Source organism: Epinephelus lanceolatus, chromosome 17 (genome assembly GCF_041903045.1).
Source record: "Epinephelus lanceolatus isolate andai-2023 chromosome 17, ASM4190304v1, whole genome shotgun sequence".
NCBI lineage: Eukaryota > Metazoa > Chordata > Actinopteri > Perciformes > Serranidae > Epinephelus > Epinephelus lanceolatus.
The window spans coordinates 11,758,505-11,783,802 of NC_135750.1; the positions used below are offsets into that span (position 1 = coordinate 11,758,505).

The 25,298-nt window shown below is 41.9% G+C and overlaps 1 protein-coding gene across 5 annotated transcripts in view; it reads right to left on the minus strand.

The window, feature by feature from the left end:
- ehbp1 (EH domain binding protein 1) overlaps positions 1–25,298 on the minus strand; it is a 162,787-nt gene that overhangs the window by 71,954 nt on the left and 65,535 nt on the right. For all 5 annotated transcript variants that reach the window (XM_033612644.2, XM_078160960.1, XM_033612643.2 and 2 more), the window contains 3 exons: positions 11,260–11,438; positions 10,185–10,233; positions 891–1,685 (listed from right to left, as the gene is read on the minus strand). In XM_033612644.2, the coding sequence (XP_033468535.1) occupies positions 891–1,685; positions 10,185–10,233; positions 11,260–11,438 (1,023 nt within the window). The remainder of the gene's footprint in view (positions 1–890; positions 1,686–10,184; positions 10,234–11,259; positions 11,439–25,298) is intronic.

Here is a 25,298-nt window from a genome sequence, read left to right on the forward strand (position 1 = left end):
GACTGTATGCGCACACGCATTAAGGTGCGTGCCAGTGCGTGTGTGAGACAAGATGAGGTGTGCTCTGCGCAAAGCGTCGCCACGGCTGAGCAGTCACGGCACCAACTGCCATCAACTGAAGGGATGAGAAATATAATGAAAAATATAATGAAATGTCAAAGCAGGGGGTTCTCCTGGGTGCCTTCTATAGTCGCCACATGTTGAGGGCCCGGCCTCGATGTGTCTGGGTCTCGGCAACGAGACAGGCAACGACAACATCTAATGCAGAACGAGAGAATTTCGGTACGGTCATCTCTGCAGTGGCATCAACGAGGTCGGGATTTGAAGCTTAGCAAGTGCCAGGAGGGAATGAGTGTTCACCACATCCTCTGTCTTATGACTGATGTAGCAGTGAAAGTTTCAATCAAAGCCAGGGTGCAAGGATAAAAACCTGAACAATCCATTTAGGGGCCAGGCAGGTACCTGCATGTAAACGCTGTCAGAATCTTAATACCTGACTTAAGTAGCAAGACATGAATTAGTCTACATCATACAGACGGACCCAGAGGTTGTTCCAGGTGCAGGATTTATAATTAGCTGCGAGATAATTTAATGTATCTCTTACTGACCCTTGAAGGACACATTTAACTATATTCAAAACACTGAAACTATTCCTGTTTCTACATCCTTGCAATTAGTGGGGCTGCTTGGCTTCTTTTTTTATTAAAATAGAGTGATTAATCAAATATAAGAAATAAACATAAACTATTCAATGTGTTAAAATTCTGATGTCAGCTCTAACTAAATTAAAAAGCACTCTGACAGACAGGTACTTCTCTACTTTAGGAATATCCATTAAAAGAGTTTTGAAAATACATTTATTGTATGCTGTTATTTGTCTGGGTGTTTACCTGTTTGGGAGGCGTGTCTGTGTGGTTGACTGAAGGTGAGCTGGTGTCTGAGGCGGGCTCAGACTCCGAATGACGCAGGCTGGCCCTCTTCTTCTTGATGAGGTCAGCATCCCTGTTATAGGAGAAGCCCAGTTTCTGGTGGGGCGAGGAGGCCCCTCTCCTGGTGGGGGACCCCAGGTCTGTACTCCCCTCCCTTCTTTCCTCTCCCACCTCATCCTTCTGCTGTCTTTCCTTCTCCATCTCTCTCTCCACTCTCTGCGGTAACTCACTAAGGTCTAAAGTGTTGGCTTTAAGGAGATTCCCTCTATCCTCAGAGCTTGATGGTGTCACGTGGGTTGAGTCTGTTGCTGAGGCGGATAATGCTGTGCGCGGCGATGGCACAGGCGCCTGTAAAGGCCCTGCTGCTGGCACACTAACCGCTCCTACTTCAGCCTTCCCACCCAGCTCCATCGCCTCTTCCTCTGTGGCTTTAGTGCCATTAGATTCAGTGTTAACACCACCGGCAGATTCAACAGGCTCAGAGTTAGCCTGACGGTGCTGCACGTCGTTGAGCTCAGCATAGAACTTGTCCTGGCCTATGGAGGCATTTGTGTCAGTTTCAAAGTCGCCCACCTTGTAGGTGCTGCGACTGCTGTTGGCCTCTATCTGCACCACGTTGAGCTCCTCACCGGAGAAGTGGGCCCGGATCTGGTACAGGTAGGTCATTACTGTTAGCTTGTCAGGAATGGCCAGCAGCACCATGTCCGATGGTTCCAGAAGACGGGAGATACCCAGGCTCGCAAAGCCATCATATGCCTGCCAAAAAAGACATAAGCTTTCAGTTTCAGATTCATACAACAGAACTATTGTCATGTCGTCATGCCTACCTGCAAAATCAGAGGAAATAAATAGTTTACTGTTTGAAAAATGGATGGGATGGAAGGGTGACAATGGTTGACGAGACAGGAGAAGTCTGGTTGTCAGACACTGGTTGTATTTGGTGCATTGCATGCATGATCCATGTGTATATGTGCTCATGTGTGTTTGTGAGTGAGAGACACCTTTGGCATGACTGCTGACAGGTCATGTCAGGGATGGTTGTCCCCGATAAGAGACGCAGATACCCCAAGACAGAGCGCTTAATCCCAAAGTGTGTGTGTGTGAGAGTGAATGTGTGTGTGTGTCCTTATCGCTCCCCTACATCAACCTGCCCACGCTCTCCGTCACGCGTGTAATTGGTCTGATTAGAGTCTGATGAGAAAATACAGGTTTGATTATCAAGCGACACACGAAACCCAATCCCCCATCACCAGATAGACTGAGACAGAGAGACAGAGAGACAGAGAGAGAGAGAAGGGATGAAAACCATTATCGCAGCCAATGACAGGTAAATAAATAGATTAACAGCACACACACACACACACACACACACACACACACACACACAACACACATAACCTCCCCATCCATCTCTCCCAGGTATCACAGCTTGTATCTGGGCTGCTTGATAGTGTTGATCTAATTCCAACCTGTTGCAGCGCTCGTTTGTTTCACTGCCTCTGTAGATCTCCCCAGTCTATCAATCTCTCCTTCTTTCTCTCCGTCTCCCTCTCTGGCTTCCAAACCCTTCTCCGTTTTTTTACCTTTACTTACCCCAAGGATTGTTTTGAAGAGCCTGCTTGCTCTTTTTCAGCCCTGTCCTTCTCTTTCTTCCCCCTGCACATTCTCTAACCTTTATTTATCTACAAGGGGTTTATGGAGCATGTATGATTTTTTTTTATTATGTTCTTGCTTTGCATTCATTCGATACCTTTTGGGAGCTATGTTGTAAAACCACTATCTGGTTGATGGGTTGATGAGCTACATCAACTATAATGCTCATTTTCAGGTTTCTACTAGAACAAACTTACATGCTTGAATGTTTAAAACACATTATTTCCCTCATACTGACTGTGCTGTAACACCTGTAATCACCCTCTATCTGATACGCTCCGTTTTAGCACCTGTCTCTTTAAGCCCACCTCCCAAAAAAGCCCAGTCTGCTCTGCTTGGTCATTGTTTCCAGGTCTTCCAAATCTGCACACGCAGTGTCTCTGCACCATCACTGCAGCCAAGCAATAACTGTAATGAACTATAGTGTCATTTTTTAACATGAAAATCACCAATAGCAGCGTTAAAACCAGAATCTTCATAACCGGACATTTTTTCAGCAGAATATGGTCCGAAATCAGGGAAGAATTACCACAGATTACAGATTTCCCTGACGTTAGCATGTAGCTAAATCTAGCCATGTATGTAATATAAGCCCTCGCAGTTGTGTTCCTGGAGCAGATGACCATATAAGGAAAACAGTCATGAGTACATGTCAGCTTGTCTCAAAAGTAGAAAAAAATATGTTGGAAACAGAGTTTTTAGAATAGTCTGAAGCTTAATTACTTTTACATAAGTTTACTTCATTATTTGAGACTTTGGCCACATTTAATATGAACATCCAGCATTGTAACGTTATAAATATGACAGAAAATATTGGCTTTTACAACAGATATTTGCTAACTATTGCACAAACCTATCTTCCCCCCAATTTTATTCTGAGTGTCTGAACTCTACATGCAAACTTTATGCACTAAATAGTGCCCTAAAGATTACGAAAAACATAGTAGTGTCTGCAACAATTAATTTTTTGACAAAAATTCAACAATGATGCACTGCTTTGCATTTGATGGATAAACCCATCAACCCATGGAAAGAATACTTCAAGCACGACACAGCACATCAAGTCTGATCAAGTACGATGTACAGTATCTGCCTAATTTTGTGGTGGTGCTATCAATGCTGAATTATTAATTAAAACCTGCACTGCAGAAATCTGCGGTGGGGCTGATATTTGCCCCTTCTGGAAACCCTACATCAAGCTTTATGCAACACTACATCTCTCAGTGATGGTGCAGAGTCATGATCTTTTATAAGGGTAAGAAATCTCATCTTACCACTCACCACAGAGTCATCTATTGTTTGTAATGTGAAAAGTGAACAAGGAAGTGATTCTGGACACAGCTCAGAAAACCCTTTTTATTGTAGTAAATCTTCCTCCAACTGTATTTGTTTCTAACTGGTGACATGAGAATAGAAGGAGAGAAATGGAGAATAAAAAGGGGGTTTAAATGAGAGATGTTTCTCAATTTACAATCAATTATGATGTCTTTTGTTAGGAGGAGTCTTTTTCACTTTCACCTCTTTTGTCCCTTTCTATTGATGGAAAGCATGTGTTTGTGCTTGCAGAGACAAGGCAGGAAGAAAGAACTGACGGCGGGAAAAAAGAAAAGGGAGAACAGAGAGGAGTTTGCCTTTACAGCAAGCCTGTTTAAGTTCCCCCTCCTCCTCCTCTCCTTCCCCTGGCAGAAAGGGAGTGTGAAAGAAAAAAGAAAGAGAGAAAAGAAAGAAAAAGAATATGGGGAATAAGAGGGCCTGATTGGGTTTCTAACACGTATTCAGGGGAGCAAAGTGTGCTTACATTGTTCCCCTCTCGCCCAGGGTAGGCTGTGAAAGAGAGCGACAACTTTGCTGCTCAATAGGGACAGAATGAAAGAATGAAAGAGAAAAGAGCGAGAGTGGGAGAACGTGAGAGCTGTATGAGGAGGAAGAAGGGAGGGAGGCTCTCGAGCTGGGTTTTGTTTCAGGGTCGATGTTAGTCTTGACATGCGCTACAGTCTTTTTGACCTCAGTGTCATGATTTATTCTTTCTATATCTTCTCTTACAGCTTGACGAGCGCTGGGCATGTCATACTGAGACACTGATATTGAGGGAGGACCTGTTGTTTTCAGGTGAACTGTTTTCTGTGGTGGTAGCCTACAGTATGTGCTCACTGCAGTTAAAGGATAAGTCTGTATCCTTGTTACAGTCAGCAAATCCCAAGAAAACACCAAAATCAGCAATGGGTTGGTCTATCACACTTCCTTACCCTGACAATGACACTTGTGTGGGACACTGACATGTCAGAATCCCAACACAAGGCCGGGTACCCACTAGGTAAACCACAAAAAAAATTCTGTAGTGGGTAACAAATATATTTATATAAATTCACGGGTACATGTAAGAAAATGAACTAAATACAGTCGGGCAGCAGGTGAAAACGAAAATAAATCCCAGGTGGGCGAGCTGGACATGTGGACGCTCAGCAGTGCCTGCCTGATCGGACAACTGTAGCACACAGCTAACTGACAAAATATGCAGAAGATGCAACATAACATCATTCTGGAGCTGAGGATGCAGCTGACTGATAGCAACAAGCCAGTTTCTTTAGATATGTGGACAGATCATTTCCCTAAAATTGGTTATCTTTGAGTCACTTTGCATCACATCAACAGCAAGTGGAAACTGACTGAACGGGGGCTTTGCACATCTGAATGGTACAGTGCATTACGCAAAACGGCGTAACAGCAAAACTGTGTTTAAACACAGGTCAGGTTGCAGGATTTAAATGAGGGTGTGTTCAGATGTGACTTGGAGATAACCGCAGGTAACGTGTCCGTTCTGGTTCTGAGCTCTGAGCTCTGCAGGTGCAAAACTGGACGTGTTCAGGACTCCCATGCTTGCTGGCTCCAACTAAAATGGAAATCATTAAAAATATGAATAATGGAGCTCTATGGCACCGAGTAATACAATATGTCAGGCTTTGGCTTCACAGTGGGATCAATGCATTCTGGTCTTTTTGTCATATTTGTTGACAATAAGAAAAATATAGAATACTAGCAGATTTAAAAACCTATTAACTTGCATCAGGTAAATCACAAAGGGTAATAAGGTCATTTTCCCACAATTTAACTTTTCATTTATTTATTTTTGGACATTTACTTTTAGTGACACGACAGTCATAGACAAACAGGAAAGGCTGGAGAGGGAGGTGGGATGATAGGCAGCAAAGGCCCACAGGTCAGAAACTGAACCCAGCTGCAGCAAAGGACTCAGCCAACAGGCGGCGCACACTCTACCCGGTGAGCTACAGGTCGCCTCAGAAAATTTAACTCATTCACTTTTTCACGTTTTATTCCATTTAAAATATTATTTGAAAAACCATAACCTGACGTACAATCTCTGAAAAGAGGGGAGCATGCATCGTACAGCTGGGCAGTAATATAGTATTATAGTTATTCGAGTTTTCATGTCATCTCATACTTTTGCTACTTCTTTGCAGTTTTGTTAGATGAATTATTGATTCCAAGCTACTTATAATCTAACACTGTTATGTGGTTTGTTTTTCTTGTAGGAGCCCTTTTGTAAAGCACAACACAGCTTATTGCAATCAGTTTAATTTATTTGTGATTTCATGTTTTGTGATACACATCATAAAACTTTAAGATAAGATAGGAAACTTTATTATCATCACACTGCTGTGCAAGACAACATAATTACGATGGTACTCCCTGATGTTAAAAACAATATAAACATATAAAAGTAAGTAAAATAGGGGCAGTACATACAGGACTGTGGATATGGACATACTGCATTATAGAGTAATTGTATAAAACAAATTACTATAAATGGTGCTTTCAGTTTTATCAGCTAGCCCTACTGCTGCTCAGCTGACAACATCTGCAACGAGCCTGTCAGTAGAATTGATCTACTGGATTTGTCAGTACTGACTGATCAGAGCAACATTTAATCCAACACAAATATCATGTATTTTGGGCAAATATCTAGTTTCCTCACTTTCAATCATCCAAGCTGACAAAGCTTTTATTTTGGACTAAATGTTAGCGTTGCCGGCCCCGGGCCGCTGCTCCCTGCCCCCCCCCCCCCCCCCCCCCCCCCCCCACTCCCTCTCAGTGACTGACAGCTATCTATCACTGTCAATCATCAACGCCCCCTCCCCTCAGCCCAACCCCTCACGGTTGTGCTCAGGGAGCTTTAGCCTGGTGCTTGGTGCTACACTATCAGATGGCATGACAAATGAATTCTCCTTGGCCTCATTACACACACACACACACACACATACACACACACAGCACACTGACAAAACAGACAAGACACACAGGCGATCTCAGCATGCAAACTCCTCAAACAACAAATGTGGACACGGACACAATCATTCCCACACAAGCACACATACACATAACCATCGATAATGGATCATTTCAAAGGCTGTAAGTGTTCTGAATATTCACTTCTCCTTTTTTTCCCTATCCACCCCCAATATTGATTGTCCTTATCTGTCATAATTCAGCACAGTCTGAGCTCATTGCAATCACTCTCCACAGATAGACTGTGAAAGGAGGAGGGGGGCATGTCTATCAACTAGCCATGAAAAGCAGAGATACTTGTCGTTTCTATAACATTTCCATTTCTGCTGTCCATTCAATAAATTCTATACATTCTAATAACTCCTTATAAAGCAACTCTATTGTGGATGGTATGAAGTCTCTCTTCATGACCCTCTCTCATTCGGTTCTTCTTACATTAATTTCTTTGTCTCTTTTCTTTTCCCTTGCTTGCTCTTTGGGTTCTTTAACCTACCACACTGTGCTAAGCCTAGTGTGGGGGGGTTTCTCTTTTCTTGCAGGCAATATATTCTCTTGTTCAACAACACAACACTGTACGATGTATTGCTCCTCTTTCATTTCTGAACCCACTGGGCTTTCACAATCACAGCCACCTACAGCACAGAATGTAATTCATGTACAATTACTGTATGTGACACTGCTGGAAAGACACCAACAACATCTATAGTGTAAAAGCCCACAGACATAACATCTCACATGCAGAGAAAATCAGTTTACATGCCGATTTTATTGTCACTGTATGTGAAAAACTAATCTAAGAGCCAACAGACAATGGCACACACCGTCTATGACAACTTCTGGCTCATTTTAACCTCGGAAAACACGCTTGTCAACCACAAAACTATCAACACATCAGAAAGAATCGGCTGCTTAACTGGTTGCTAACTTCGATAAAGGACATTTTCAAACTGCTGGCCACATCTTGCCCTGCACAATACAACTTGTCCATATATAATGAGAACATACATTTATTAGCTGATACCTTGTTTCACATATTTCCAATAATGCCTATATATGTGTATAATCAGATTCTTGAGGGCTACACGAGCACTATGGCAGCAGGAGGCTGATACCCACCTACAGTATGTCACCTCTGTGCACTGCAAAGGAATAGCTTGCTTGGCCAAATGTACATCAGCAGCTGGTGTAGATCTTTACAGAGGAGCTGGTCGCAGAGCACTGGGTACAGTGCTGCAGCTATTCACCAGCTATCACCTTCTACGGCATATTCCCATATTACTTATATCTAACCAATTTCTTCAGGGCTACTTGAGCACCTGGAGGGGGGTGAGGGGCAGTTAGCAGATATGGGATTGGGTCTCTCCCTCTCCCTCCACTGTGGTTATTGTCAACAGGGTAGCATTCATGCCTAACAGGGCCACCAGAGGTTATCGCTGAGCCAGAGTGTGTATGAGAAGAGGAAATCAAGCTGCAGGAACCCGACGCATATCATTCTGTGTAGCCCTCGGGGCCAAAGAAGGGACAGAGCGTCTGTGTGTATATATATGTGTGAGAGTGTGTAGTAACACGGTGAAAGTGAAAAACAGCAGTGTGCATTTGTGTGTTTGGAAAAAGTAAATGTGCATGTGAAGAGCCAGAGGGACAGAGGGGAAAATGGTGATGTGTGCTTGTGTGTACCTCAAACTGTGAATGTGCAGATGTGATGACATAGGGCAAGGTGTGAATGGGTTATTCAGTTGAGCTTTAGAAGTGAGTCCGTATATGCGGGTTTTAATTTGTTGGGAGAAGAGAGGATTGAAACCAAAGAGTAAAAGTAGTAACAGTCTGAACAAGACAAATATGCTCTTACTGTATTTGGGCTGTGCTGAACAGTTCAAAGCTTCATCGTCTAGTCGTTCTGTTTTAACCCAGTATTTCTCCACAGTTGCAGATAAAGATCAGGCTACACTATCATTATTACTATTATCATTATTATTGTTATTATTGTACTATTTGTAGGATTTAAAGCTTCTGCATGCAACATACGGAGCATTAATATACACAGCAGAAGTTTTGCTACATCTGTGTGTGTTGTAATCTGAGCCTCTCTTTGGTTTGTTGCAGTCCGGCCATGTGTGCATGTTAGTGCATGTGCGTGTCAACACTGTTCGCTTTGTTAGCACTGATGTCATTGTTTAGCGCTGTTTATGTAATTAGTACCATTAGCTACTAGACACTGGCTCACACACATCCTTGATGACAACCTTGTGGAGTCAACTTGTACGCTCTGTTTGCATGACGCCTCTTTAGAATTGTGTCTAGATTGCAAATATCACGTTAGTGTAGCCCTTGCATGATGACAGCATTCAAATCCATGAATTTCAGAGCAGTACTTCTAACAACAGAGCAGCCAAACTTTCGGTGCAGTTTTCCTTCGAAATGTGTGAGTATTACTGATCTATTTTTTTCCCATCAACACAGATGCATATGACTGTGTTATAAAAGAGTAATGAGAGTGTATGAGAGAGACCGTACCTACGCTCAGGGCAGACAGCTGTTGGCGATCAGAGCAGACATAAGGGTTAGCAGTGAAGTTATCGAATGGCAGAAAATGTACCGCGTTGGTTACAATTTTGTACTGATGAAGAAATGGACTTGAAGTGTGAATAAACACTTTAGTTCACAGTTGCGCCTTTGAGACATGAGCCTACAAGGAGCCAGCGCAGACAGCTACATAGATTAAAATGACAGTGCATCTGACGTGAGACATGCGAGTGAAAAACGCATCAGTCAAAACAGCATTACCTATGTTTATTTATCAAAGAGAGTTAATGAATCACTTCATTCAACTTGAGGATTACTTAGTTTAAATATTGATGTTTTAGGGTGATGACGTCATTAAATATGATAGACATTGCTTTGAATGTAAAAAAAAATGTGATTGATTGCAGCCCTATATTACATACGCACAAACATCAACACACACATAGCAGAGGCAGTGTAGAAAGCTCCCAGCGGGCAGCTGAGCTAAGATACCATCTCACCTCTGCCAGGTGACTAAGTTATGGCCACGTAGACACATCACAGCAGGGGGAACCCTGTCATTATAACATTCTGTCCGTAGTGCATATGTGTGATTGTGAGTGTATGCATTTGTCTGCCTTCATGTGTGTCCCCACCCTCCCCTATCAAACCAAGAAACACACACATACACACTATATTCAGGGATTAATGGCAGATCTCTAAATAAGGCCAAATGGAGATGTGGATGGGAGGGAGCTAAGTGGTGTGAAGGGCCCAGCGGTGGCTGCCTCTTACCTTTTTGTTGTTTTCTTTAATATCCTGAGGATTGAGCGACTTGTAGTCTCTGGAAGAACAGTGGGGTGGGGTGGAGAGGAGGCAGAGGAGAAAAAAACAGAAAGAGAGAGAGAGAGAATGGGAGACAGAGAGAGATAGCAGAGAAAGAGGTGCGTTTAAATATGCGTCACATGTAATGGCATTAGAACTGTAACATGCAATTTCATAGCAGTGCAATCAACAGAACTAATAGAGTGGAAAATGTGTAAAAATAACACACCGGGGTGCAAAGTCACACAAGCATAAACACACACACGTGTACACAGAGCAGGGAGTTTAGATAAATTATCGTCATGTCTGCTCTCTTGATGGGGCTGCAGGTTTTCCATATGTCGGACTTTTGAGTGTTAAACACACATTAAACACTAAACATTTAAGGAATCTGACACACACAACCTGTAAAATATTAAATGTTCAAAGAATTATAACCCGGCACACACAGGAACGAGATAAGTGATGGTGGCAAACATGCAACTCTGTACTCAAATATGTAAATGACAGATTGGGTCGTGCATGCATAAGTATGTACACATCTGTCCTCTTAATCAAACACAGAGACAGGAATGATGGATACAAGGACGCTGCATGATGACAGGTAACTGTGCAAATATGATACAAAGCATAGGTGTAAATTTCGGGTGGGACGCAGGAGACAGGTATCCCTTAATATCTAGAACATGTGCGTTTGTCTCCTCTAATAAAAACATAATAGAAGCAAAGTAAAAAATTCGGTGCATTAAATTCACCAGGATGCAGGAAATTGTGTTTGATGCCAAGGATTTTCTGGAGGAACCTCAAACTCCCTACTTCACATGTGACCCTAGTGTTGAAACGAAACCTACGCCCTTCATACCAAGTTACTAAAAGAGGCACATGAGAAGAGTCTTCATCTAATGTGAACACACAGCACTTCCACCTCACCTTCCAAAATCTAAACACTCTGGTTTCCACCCACATTTGACTCTTTGGTCTTAATTCTAGCACTGTTACTGTAAAAGAAACACTCATTTAGTGTGTGTGCTTGTGTGTTTCATACATGATGTCAGGTCTGAAATGGTGCAGCAGGGCGCAGAAGGCCAGCCCATTCCTCCACGAGGTGGTGAAGTTGGTGATCTTCACCCCACGGTAGTTCTTGGTGACCTCGCGGCACCAGACCAGCAGAGACTGGCTGGCGTTGGGCTTTCCTCCCAAAACTGGACTCGGGACGGGGCTGGGCTGCAAGCAGAGAGGAGGAAGAGGAGGAGGAGGGACATAGAAAAGGGAGGGTGGAGAAGGCAGAAAACAAAAAGGGTTTTAATTCAAATTATGGCTGTTTTTTGGGTCACACAAGGACAAAAAGAATTAATACTGACTGATAAAAATCAATAATGCACATTGGAAACACACAACATAAAACATAAATGACTTTAATGTGTTTTTCAACTGTTATATGAGAATATTAAAACCGGTCTCCGAACCCTGTACAAAAGATCGTCCACACGCACTGCACACCACATGTGAGCTCCTTTCATTATTTTTTTGCAATAAAATGTTAACTTAGCGAACCTCCACCCATCCAATTAGCCTCCTATACTAACATACAATGAGCCAACACATGCACGTACGCGCACACACTCAGACACACACCATAGTTAAGGGTCATGCACAAAGCAGCGTATGACCGTGGATAATGTAAACATCTTATTAATTAGCTCCGCCTTTGAAGTCTTATCTGGGTCGAAAGCTTTCACCATTAGGAGCCTTTCCTCTCCCAGACTCCAAATCCCACAAATCCTTGGTGGCATGGAGACACTGGTCTTCCTCTGATGGGCCAGCAGAACCAATGCTATTCTGATTATTCAGCTGGCTATTCACTAATCTGGTTATGGAGCGACAGATATGGGCTAATTCTCTCAGATCGTTATGGAGAGAAATGGCAAAAATGTCAGTGAGACTTGATTAAATTCATTAGAGGCCAGTGATCAAAAAGACTATGAAATGTGTTCAAATATTACTATTATACGCAGGACAATGACATTAACGTGTGACTAATAGAGACAGATTTCCTTAATTGCATGACACGGTATGTTTTAAGAGGGTGTCTAAGTTTCATCATGCTTAAGTTGACTTTTATAGGCTTTTAAATATACAGGGTAATTCTCTTAAACTGCATTTCAGACACTAAACCATATTAAAGACTTATCAACGATTTCTGTTTAGTTAATACGACTGAACACCTCCAGACATCAGGTGCTGCAGTGACACTACTCTGTAATGTCTACTCTCTTTTAACTGTTTACCGTCTTGTACAATATTGACTTGGATGACACCAGCAATATGTCATGATGATGCCGCTCTCGCAGACAGGTGATGTTTAATCTCAAAGCACGAGATGATTACGGAAGTCAAACCTTTACTTAACCTTTAGTAGTGAAAGTGAATGAAGATGTGTTGGTTTACACAACCTGATATTGACCACCATAACGAGTTAACCCAGTTTCAAAGACACACAGTGAAGGCCTGGAGAAAACACAGCTCACTACAATGTGACTGTCTCAGCCCTGTGTCAAGGCTTGTGGTGGCCGACCAACCCCCTCTGTTGGTGGCTTTGTGCTACTGCAAGAACAGAAGAACTAATGGGGAAAAGACTTGGGGAAATGTATGAGGTGATGGTGTCTTTAAGCCTTTTGCAGAACCCATGACATCCTGCAGAACTCAGAGACACAGGGAAGAAATTAGACTTGTTTCTTTTGGAAATCAAAAAGTTATGGCCACTACGACTGGACTGATGACATCAATCCAAAGACAAAATGTGCTTAAGCTTAATGCTGAGGCCTAGACGTGTATGACCACACTTCAACCTACTTTTACGACTGCCTAAACCAAAACTCGACAGACTATATATGCTTTTAAGCCTGTAACAAGATTACGTAGATATGTAGTTGTCCTTGCTGTTGACAGACTTTAAGACACTAAAAATAATTGGTTTGTAATGTCAACAGGCATAAATAAAGTACTGAAGCAATATTAGTCCATGAGCTGTAGTCCATGACCACCTGGATGTCTCTTACTCTTCTATTGTTGTAGTTTAACCTGTGACTGCGAGCCTGGAGCCTGCTGAGACACCACAAGGTCCAAATCTGATGCAAGAGACTGGAGGCCATCTTTAATAGCAACTCCTAACCTTTGTACCAGTGTGTGTGTGTGTATGTGTATGTGTGTCTGTGTATGTGTGAGTCATGCAGGCCCCTACGGCAGTCTTAGTACAGGGAGACGGTAGCGGGAGCCTGAGGGGCGGACACTTGACATTTCCGGCTCATCTTTAAAAGTGGGCCTTAACCTTTCCCCACAGCTTCTCCAGACACGTTTTAGGCGGCCTTGACAATGCCTGCGTGCCACTCAAACAAACGCAAGGGAAAAAAAGAAGAAGAGAAAGAAAAGAGATAAAAAGTCAGAAAGTCAATACCGATTACCGAACACGGTCGCACTTACTGTACGTGGATAAGGACAGCAATGTTTGTTGACCTCATCAACTAATTTTGTCACTGACTAATCTTACGTAATGTGTGTTTTTAAACTAAGAGACCTTAAAATGATAAACATTTATTTACATTTTCTGTAAATGAGTGTGAGCTAAACTTGTTCCTCTAGTTGTCCTCTGCTTATGCCACTGTTTTTGTGTGTGTCAGTGACAGTGAGCGTGTGTGTGTGTGTGTTTGTAGAGTTTCAGAGTGGAGCGGTCTTCCTCCAGGCCTTCCCTTTCTGCTTCTTCAAGTGACGGTTGAAAGTAGCCGTCTAATTTGAGCGCTCTAATTACCTGGGATTAGAGACCAGGTGCTATTAAAGCAATTAGACACACAGCACACTCCAGTGCCGAAGACCCTGCACCCTAGCCAGCGGAAAACACACACGCAAATACACACCTGCGTAACACAGCCACTGGAAAAAACACATGCATTAGCTAGTGGGGTACACAGACTTTAAGGCTCGCTGTCTCATACACACCCACCTACTGACACACAGGTGTCTTAGCCAACAGAATACAAACACACACACATATTAATATGCACCATAATTTGCACTTTGAAAGGGTAAAAAAAAAACAAAACACACCACTAACTTCGATTAACAACATATTGAAGAGAAGTCGAGGATAGTGTGTTATTTACTTCGGGTGCTTTAAAACCTCTGTTAGCTGATGTGTCATTTCAAAAATGATTCTTTTCTTCCTTCCTGACAAACCAGTTTTTAGAAGTGACAGCGGCGTGTGACAAGCAGTGACCCCACGTTCATCACAACCCAAACTGATGTAATTTTCTCAATCGGCAGCCCAGACTGTTCCATTACTCTCCTTCCAGATAAAGGTTTACAAATGCATCTGCGCACTCAAGCTTTCATATCCATCAAATATTGAACAAACACCATATCTTCTTTTACAGGAACCGGCTGCATTTCCTTAAGACACAAACACGGGAGGAGTGAAATTTTCATGAGGAACAGAAATGCACCCTGACTTATCAAACAGTTTGCTGTCTTGCCTAAAGGCAGGTGTGTACATGTATGTGTGTGTGTGCGTGTGTATGTGTGTATGTGTGTGTGTTTGTCTTTTATCTGTCTGTGTGAATGTCACTGGATGTGTGTGTGCAACACTGACACAGCCATGTAGCTAGCTCGGCTCGAGGGTAGGATTAGCGGAGAGCATTGCCTCGGCCCACAAACATTCCATATTAAAAAATGAAAAGGCAACCTTCATTACTATCAGTGGCACATAACCTCCCCTCTTCCTCCTCCTCTGCTACTATTATACACAGCCCTAACAGCCTGGGTGAAAAATACAAGCCACTGACAAGAGATTCCATTATTCCTGATGCCTCAGTGTCAACAACATACATCCGACGGGGCAAAGAAAGAAAAAAAATGGAAGAAGGGAAAAGGATGTGAGAGAGAAAGAAGGGGGGTTAAGCTCACTACAATGCCTGAATGACAAGATAGGAGGAAACCTGCGAATGGAAGCACCCAGGTTCCTGTTGGTGCTGGTGTCAGGAGGATTTTTGGTGTCAGCAATGTGATTTTGGGAGGGTGGGATGGGATTCAAGATCTGGAATCATGGGTAAAAGCGGATGAACCATGATATGGAAAATTAGAAAATTGTCACAGGTCGATCTTAGGTGTTAAGCAAAAGAACAATTCTGTAGCGAGGTTGGAAAATGTTGCTTTTGGGGCAATATGCCAATATCAACTGTACTGTATGAGGGCAGAAATAATCTGAAATACCTTTTAACTGTGACTTACCAAGAGTTGAACAGCACAATACTAAACAAAATCCCTTTTCACCAACATTATACATGAGGAAGATTTGACAGTAGGATCGGCTCAAAACAGTCTAAGATGGTTTCACACACATTTGCAATATACTACACATACTGTACATGTATATTTCATTTTAACCCCAAAGTTAATAAAAAATAATGACACTAAATTGATAGGTGCAGGGATTTTTTTTAAAATCTGTTTTTCAACTCATAGTCAGAAATAGAGCTGCGATGATTAATCCATTACTTGTCAACTATTAAATCATTATTATATGATAATCGATTAATTAGATAGAGTCATTTTTTCTGAAGAAAAAGTAAAATTTCTCTGAATCCAGCTACTTATATGTGAATATTTTCGGGATTCTTTACTCCTCTATGACAGTAAACTGACTATCTTTGAACAAAACAATTTGGAGAACGTCACCAATCGACATTTTTTTTTTACCATTTTACAGATCAAATAATTCACAGATTAATCGACAGTGAAAATAATCATCAGTTCGAGCCTTAGTCAGCAACTGAACTTGAATTAGAAAGACGCTTTAGCAGTGTGTCTAATTGCAAACTTGGGGGTAAAGATATAAAAGACAGTGTACTTCTGGGTCACCCTGTTGGCCAAAATGAAGATGAACAGACGTAAACAGTCACGTCGCATTACCCACAATTAAACGTCTGCAGAGTATGGAGACCATTAAAACTGGCCTTTCAAAGTCATAAAAAAGATACAAGTGAAACGCTTTAAGTGGCAGCTTTGTCTCTCCCTCTGGGGCAAAACGCTTCAATGGAAACTTAACTGGCCTCAACCCAATGACATAAACCCACGACTCTGTGGAGAGAAAAGAGCTTCCGTGTCTCTCCAATCTCACTTTCATGGCTTCAAAGCAGTGTCAGAGAGTGTCAGATTTGAGGAGGTGTTGAATCTCATACTCTTAAAAACTTGTAATCCGCTCAAGGAGCCTACGGCAAAAAAAAAAAAAAAAAAAAGTCCATAGACACACGCACACATTGCAAAGCACACAAACACACAGACACACTTGAAATGACAACAGGGTCTACAGTAGAAAGGCACACATACTGTATATGCATACACACTCAAATTCTAATGTACTGATACTGAACAGCAGGCACATGCTGAAGTGAAAGCATACAGTAAAGGAAAAAACATATATACTGTTTGTATAGACCATTTAGAAAAGGTAGGCAAACACACGGCTCTTATCCAAGATGTACACACACTTGAAAAACATTAATACCTGTTCACATTTAAGAGGATAAAGGTTAGTGCACTTAAGTGGCCTGTCCATCCTGCTATTGAAAGCTCTCATCTGATTGGCTGGGCTCCAACTACTAACACTCTCAATTACTTAATTGCACCTTCAATCAAAACAAGCAATTTGTTTAATCTGGGGCGTCTTCAAATTAGAAAAAGACAGAGGGAAAAAGACGAATGATCACCTCGCGTCATCTTACCCATGAAATTATGCTTCGGATTTCAAACGTCGCCTGCATGAGAGCAGAGGGGAGGGTGCAAAGTCCAATCAAAAGTTCAATTATGTAAATGGAGATGTGGAGTGGATGGAACAATAGGAAAAGAGGGGGGGAAGACAAAAGGCAGGAACAGGAGAGGAGAACGAATGTAGCGTGAAAAATAATACACATTAACATACAAAGGATATATCGCATTACTGTTGTAATCACACCGAGGAGGGGCTCCTTCCAAAGAGAGCCGTGAGAGAAAGTGTGTGTACGTGTGACTGCGCATGTAGACACTGTTTAGTGAAGTCAGGCATCATTTTGTGTGTGTGAACAGGTGTAGAGAGAACGATAACTCTTTACACCTGAGAGCTCGCAGGGAGGTTGAACATCTGACAGACTGAACCTGCTACTTTTGAGCAAGGCACTCAGCTGCTCTGCCGCCGAGCCAAACGATATGGGACTGTTTGTTCCACAGTTTATTAAAAAATCTGTATGCCATGGCTTTGTGTAATGTCACAAAGTAGGAAAATATGTAAATACTGATGAAAAAATTCATCATGATGGCGATGGGTGGGGGGGGGGGGGGGGTTGCTAGTGATTCGCTCAGAAGCAGATATGCTTCCCATCTAGCAGTGAACCTGCAGGCCAAGACAGAGGGGCCTTTCGGCAGTTGGCTACTGAGATGTAAAATGCAAAAATCAGGAAAAGCGGTTTCCTTTTCCAGGACCATTTTGCTTCCAAGGCCTATTCTGCTCCAAAGGCATAACCATGCAAAGCAGCAGCAAAAAAAAAAAAAAAAAAAAAGCAGAACAGGAGAGGACAGACAAGGCTTTGAAATTGAAATAAAAAACATTGAGTGAAAAAAAAAAAACATCATGAAATAACACAGTTTGGAGGAGGAAGCAGACAAAGGAGTGACTGTGCCAGCTTGCAGTGTGCCCACCCGCCCGCTTGCACGCCTAACGTGTAACACAGGGGCATAATGTGGTGTAAGTGCTGGCTTTAGCTTGTCATGGAAACGGCAGTAGCATTACCCACACTCACGCCTCTGCAAATTAGCTTTGGCTGGGGGAAAAAAAAAAAAGACACGCAGGGTGGGTAGGTTTGGGATTGAGTGTGTGTGTCCGTGTGTGCGGTAAGAGGATGGGGGTTGATGATATGGAAGCTAGGATCCAGTCAGGGACAAAACAAGACAACATCACCAACGGTGAAAATGTTCCTGCCTTCCCATCCTGGGTCCATCTCCATGTTTTCCCTCCTTTGGGTTACACAGATCCAACAGGAGAGATTACAAACTCCTTCTGGGCCAATCCCTTCTCCTCCTCATCCAGTACTCACAACATGAGGTCTCAACCACCTTTTTCAATAACTCAGTCAACAGTTCAGAGTGAGAGTTTACAGTCTGTTTTGTCCACCTACCTCTTCCTGTACCTTCTTTTTCTATGGCAACACCATGAGATCCAAAAGTATTTCAGAATTTGAACTTGCTGCCATGTTTGACACCCATGATGGCAGCTTCAATCCAAAGTAAACCTGATGTGACTTGAATACAGAGTTTTAAGTGATTGTTTAGAGCTAGACCAAAAAAAAAAATCAGCCAATACAGGTTTGTTGTGTGAATTTTGTTAAAGACATATGTATCAACCGATAAATACCAAGAGACTGCTGCACAGAAATGCCAAAAAATATGTTTGGGGTCATTCAGCAGAGATTATCAGATGTTTTTAACTTTTAAATATTGATATGTATTTCGGCTTTAAATCCAGTATTTGTGAGCTGCTACATTACAAGTTACACATCAAGCATGATGCAGTCTAACAAAATTTACAGTGACGGGGTCTCATCACAGAAACTTCGGGGTTTCCAAAGTTAGGAATCCTAAATTAGGATGGCAATGACCCTGTCCTAAATTCAAAATAACTGCACAAAGTGGCAGCAGCACTGTTGCTGGATCTGCATGGCAATGACAATGAAGACAGGGGACAACAAGAGCACTAAAATATAATTATTGAAAGGCTACTCAAACTGTATGATGACGCTTAAAAAGAGAAAACGAAAAAACGAAACTTCCCGAAAGGCGGGGTTTCATCTCTTCTTTTGGCACGATTAGTGCCTCCGACTCCTCATAGCTAAAACTGAACGCCTCTCTTTTATGTTCATGATAGCAAGTTAGCTCGCCAGCGACAAGTTAGAGCTGCTAATATTATTTTTTGTCCATCTTGAGTAACCTACACTGTGTTTAACAATACAGGCAGTCTATGTATATTCTAAACACAGACACATCCATAACAGAATGAGTGTTGATTGAGGAATTGAGATTAAAGTTATAGTTAGGATTCCTTAAGTTAAGATAAGATAAGAGGTCTGAGATAGGACAGGACACAGGTATGAGTTTAGAATTGCTCCTGTTACATAGTACTGACAGTAGCGATTAATTGATGATGGATTAACTGGTCATCAAGAATATGATTAAACATATGAACTTTAACTGATCAAATAAAGATCCGATTCTGAAATATAAACAACGGATAGTTTCCTAGCACACATTTTTCATTTCATTTCATTTTTCTGTAATGAGGCTCCAGGTCATTGCTAGACTGCCTTGACTTACAGATGATGGTTACTAGTGAATGTGTTGCATGTTTTGATTTTACAATCTATTGGCCGAGCAATTTAACTTAAAGACTCCAGAAAAAGAATCCGAAGGCCACCCATTTCTTCCTCTACCTCCTCATCTTCATCCGACAAATAAATAAAGCTTTGAGAGAAGGAAGAGAAGGAGGAAGAGACAGGAGGGGGGTGGCTCTTATAAATCTATAACGTATTAATCTCCTTTAACTGCCATCTTCAACAAACAAATTAGTGGTGCAATGGATTCAGAGATCAGCTGTGTTGATAACGCTGCCATTTATCAATTAATCTAAGCCTGGGCAGGGAAAACTCATTAAGGAGGCCACTTTAGGAATTATGTTCCGCAGGTAAAGAGGCTGACTGAGTGTGTGTGTGTGTGTGTGTAGGGGGGTCTTGACACAGCAGTTGTGCAGCCCCCCCCCCCCCCCCCCCCCCCACTATAGACTGCCATTGTCCAGCGCAGTGTGGGCTCTAAAGTGATGAGAGGGGTGATAGCACAGCCAATTAAAATGAACATAATTACAAAGTCACCCCTTTGACTCCTGATCAGAATACACATGCATCAACACACACACATAGTGGAGGAGGAAGGGTGTGGTGGAGGAAAATGCTACACACAGACAGAGAAGGAGAGGGAGGAGTATGACAAGAGCATCTAGAAAGAGAGGAAGTAGGAATCGATAAAGAAAGTTAAGACACAAAGAGAGGGAAAAGATCACGTGAATAACTGTGAGGCTTTAGTTAATGGTGTATCACTGAAACCTTGAAGTGGCAAAGATTTAAGTCCCAGTTGATTTGGCGACACCTGTAGTTACTGATGTAACAGCAAATGGTGTTTAATACTACAGGTCACAGACAGAAGTTTCCAATAACTGGCCTTTTTCCATCACTCTGTGAGCAATAGTCATCTGATTTTTGGCTGCACATGGCCTGAGTCTGCTTACAGCAGGGCACAGTGAAAGAAGTTGGTTACCTCGCCAAGTTAAAGGTGTGCAGCTTGTCGTCTGCAGCTCTTTATCTAACAGCTCACGGTGGCTGCTCCTGACTCTTCTATTTCTCTCTGCAATAACTCAAACTGATCCGCTGTCAAAAAAGTGCCCAAAATGACCGGTCTTGTTTTGTAAACACATTTTTGATGAACGATAGCAGTTAGTGCTAAGCTCACTCAAAGTCAACTTGTGTTTAGCCAGTTAAATGCTTTTAATATCAGTAAATATCCTCATTGTCTTTTTTCGTGGCTGATTGGTTGACCGCTTTTAATACTCTGTCTCATGCACCAACAAATCCTAATATGCACATCATCTAGTACTACTCCATTTCAACACCATTTGCCTGAAGCTATTTCTCTATTTTGACATGTATTCTTTAGTATGCTAACATGCTAACGTTAGCTTGCAGTTGGCTAAGGCTGACAGGGATGTAGCCACCAGATTTTGAAGTATTTTGTCATGCACTGAATCAATGAAGAAGTGAATAATTTTGACTACTGATGGTACAAGATCAAAAGAATCATCAAAGACATTAGAATTTATTCTCTTAAATGTCTGTTAATGTGTGGGACAAACAAAACAACCAAACAATGGACACATACTACCATCTCACTGGCATAGCTAACAAACCACCAAAAACTGCTTCGGGCAAACCAACCTATATGTACACTCTGATAACCAAGACAGGACTGCATGATCAAATCTCGTTGAGCTGCTACGAGAGTGCTCAATTAAAAGCAGAGGGAATGATCCCACTCAGTGATCTACGCGTTAAGCACTGAAAATGCCACTTAGTATTTCCTATAGCGTATAAGAGCACACACCTGCATACCATAACAGTCCAAAAGAGAGGGTACTGGAGGGCTTTATAAAGAGGCAATTAAAGCCTTATCATTTCTACACTCGCGCTCCTTTCCTCAAACACAGAGTGCGCGCACACGCACTCACACACACACACTTAAACGCATGCACATAATTTGGAAGACAAATCACTAAGACTAATTCATAAGGTACTTCTAAGGTCCTTTTTAAATTATAGAGAACGGTTGGTTTAATTCAATTAAAATGTAGCAGGGGCCACTTAAGGATGACGGGAGTAAGGTATGGCATGACTAAGTGAGCGTGGTTTTCAAGAATGTGCGGGGGGTCTTAGTTGTTCTTCAGGTCGAAGGAGTTTTCAAGTGCATGGACTTCTATCTCCTCACCCGAAGCCCCCTTAAACCTCACCCCAAAACCCTGGATCCTTCTGGGTTTAAGCCCACACACACCTGGAGGACTGCGGCAGATTAAGACCAGATTAAGATAAAGTTACCCCTTCTTCGGCCGCCATGTCATTCAAACCCCTGGCCTCTATGGCCACTGGATAGAGGGACACACAAGACAAAAAGGTTTGGTTCATTCACATATACACACACACAGGCATGCACACACAAAGGACTTTCTGGTCATCCTCATAAGCCCTATTAGTCTGCTATAGAGCCTCTCATAGCAGACATCAATCACGGAGGGATTAGTCAATTCCCTCTCTAAATGAGTGGCGAGGGAAACCTCCCTTCAACTCTAAAGCAGGTCTCTCTCTTATAGAGATTACACAGCGATTTGTTTTCATTTTGTTCCATCTTCATCGTTTTCTGTTTGACTTGCTTTTCATTTCTCTCTCTCTTGCTCTGCGTCTCCCTCGTTCTCTCCTGCTTGCAGCTTGTGAGGTAATCCTTGGCAGATAAAACTAAGGAGGACTTACCAAAGGCAGATTACAAGCGGCGCTTTGCGGAAGGCCCTTTTACACCAGTCGGCGCGGGTATTGAGGAGAGTGAGCTCTTCGCAGTGCTTAACTTGTGAACTCGACATGCACCCAACAGAGGAAGAGGTGGAAAAATGATAGCCGCATTACAGTAACTGGATCAAAATATATCCCTCACAACAACACACACACAAGATTGCATATTAGTGCGCACAACACACATGCTCCTTCTTTCGTGGCAGCCGTGTATAAAATTGAATTCAGAATAGTCCCTGAATAAATACTAACATCAGATTTTTATTTATTCTGTTAAAATTATCAAACATATTGTTTGTTATGTCTTGTAAGACTTCAGGATCAACATTGTGTATCACATCAGAATTCCTTTTTGAGCACCTCCATGTCTTTCAAACATAACTCTAACTCTTCATGTCCACTAAACAAGCAAACTGAAAACTAACCCTTACACAACTTGACCCAGAACACTACCTTATCTTAACTCCCCAACTTTTTTAGAAGGGATCCAAACAGGTGAGTTTGTTCAGTAGTCAGTAATGTCTTATACCTCTCTACCCAACTTGATGACAGCGATGCCCTGCAGCAACAACAGGAAGCCCAAAGATCGGACCTAAACTGCCCAACAGGAGAAACTGGGTCTCCTCTCTCCCACAAGATCCAATGACAGACCACTCAGAGACTGCAAATAAGAGTTGGGGAGGGGTCCACACTGGGAAAAGGCAGACACTGAGAGTCACTGACTTAGCTTTACTCTTCTCAAGGATTATTCTCCTAATATTACACAGCTTATGGAAAGGCCAACGTGGCCAAGGGGAGCCACTGAGTCTTCAATACCATGGTCTCTGAAATGGACCGCTATGTTTTCCCTGCTAATAATGATTCCAGGTTCTGAAATTTAAGCGACACAGCTCTCCTGTGATCCTTCTGTGGCTACACAAATCACACTGGAAATCTTATATTTACCTTTAACTTAAACTTTTTATCCAGAACCATTAACCTGGATTGAGCAAGAAGTTCAGTGTTTTCACAGCTCCATTGAACTATGAAGAAAAAGCAAAGACAATCAAGTACATTCGGTAACTTGATTTATGACAATGGCATCCTTTATACGCTATTCTCTATTGCTCTATTATACATTTGGATTTACTTAATACTTACATAATAATAATTACGGCTGGGGAATATGGCTTCTAAACAATATCACTATATTTTTGGATATATTGAAACGTACGATATATATCTGGAATTTTACAATCTCCTCCAAACTACTACAGAGTACAACAATACTTAACAACTACATAAACTACTGTAAAAATAAAGCTAAGTAAGTATGTTATCATAAAGTTAAATAAAGTACTGTTATAACAAAATCATTTCTGACCCGAAACTGAACTATTCTGAAGCACCCGGCTCGTCTCGGGCCAGAAGCGTTGATATTCTTGCTGTGAACCTGGAACTTTGGGTCGACAGTTAGATGTTAGCAGTTAGCAGAAAGTTAAACTGTTACAGCAGCACTGTTAAAGATACGAATTTATTGACTGTGAATGGAAAACAAACTCACATGTCACATTTGTAAGTCTTTTTTAAATTCTTTTTGTGTCTTCAAGAGGGAGAGAGCCATAGGAGAGAGCAAGAAAACTGAAATGCCAAAGCGAGTCTCATGCCGGTGGTTTAAAAAAGGAAAGTATAATTTATAATTTATACTCATTTAATTCAATCGATCAATTTATAGGATTTTCACAATATAGACATTTTATACATCCCATGTGGAAAAAAGGCGCAAGACATTTAGTATACTCGATATATATCATCCATCCCTGATGGGAATCAATAGAACTATACATAATGAGTACAGAAAATGATAAATTCACACCCCTTCCTTTAGAAAAATATTATCACAAGCAACAAATACCAATGCTCACATTAATAAAAACCATAGTGTCTTGACAAACATGATTAGAAATACAGGAGAACATAAGATTCATTCATTCCCCATTGTTTCTTTTAACCCAAGCACATGAGACATGTTGAGAATTTCCGCTCTAGCACAGGAAGTACATTTTTAAATTTTAAATACTGAGACATGTTTGGTGTTAGAAAGTTGCTTATAAAATGTATTTAATCACTGTTTAAAAACATTAGGCTGTGGGACGTTCGTTATGTCCTCAGCTGAGACTCTTTGTTAAAGGTATGTCAAAGTTATCAGAGAAGATGGAATAACTTTGGAACGGATATAATTGATAACAAGACGAGAGACCTTGGACTGGGCAAAGATCAGAAGACCAGAGATGACTGTCCTTGTCTCTTGGGCTCCCCTCTGTCCTCCAAAAACATCCCTCAGTCGTCACGCCAACCTCAGTAACACTTCACTGTGCGGATGTGGTCCTCTCCTGCCGCGAACCCCGGTGAAAGCTAATTAAGAAATATCGCAGCCTTCTGCGAACTCAATTAAATAATGTTAATTTATTCTAATTTCAATTTGGAGGTAGTCTGAACTGAAGGAGGGGCTGTGAAAACAAAGTCTGGGAGAGGAAGGAGAGCTCTGGCCTCTGCCTCCCCCCCGGCACAGGAGCTCTCACAACCTGCAAAACTCTATTTAATTTGAACCCTTTGATTAACATAAGTAATCACACAAGCCCTTCAACTGAAGGGGAGAAAGAAAACATACGTCTAGTGTTGGTTCACTTTCTCATCTCTGGGAAGGATGAGTGTGTAAAAAGGAATGGGAAAAAGAGGGAAAAGTGGTTAAGACATCATGTAGGATTCTGGCAGATTTTACCTGGGTGATTTTGCAAACTCTAAATATCTTCTGCCATTGTGTAGTAACCACTGTTTTCTAAAGTAATCAACAGTTCTTGGATCCACATGTTTCCTCAGAGCAACTAAGTGCCAGCAGCTTCAACTTGAAGATGGCTTGCTCTTTCTT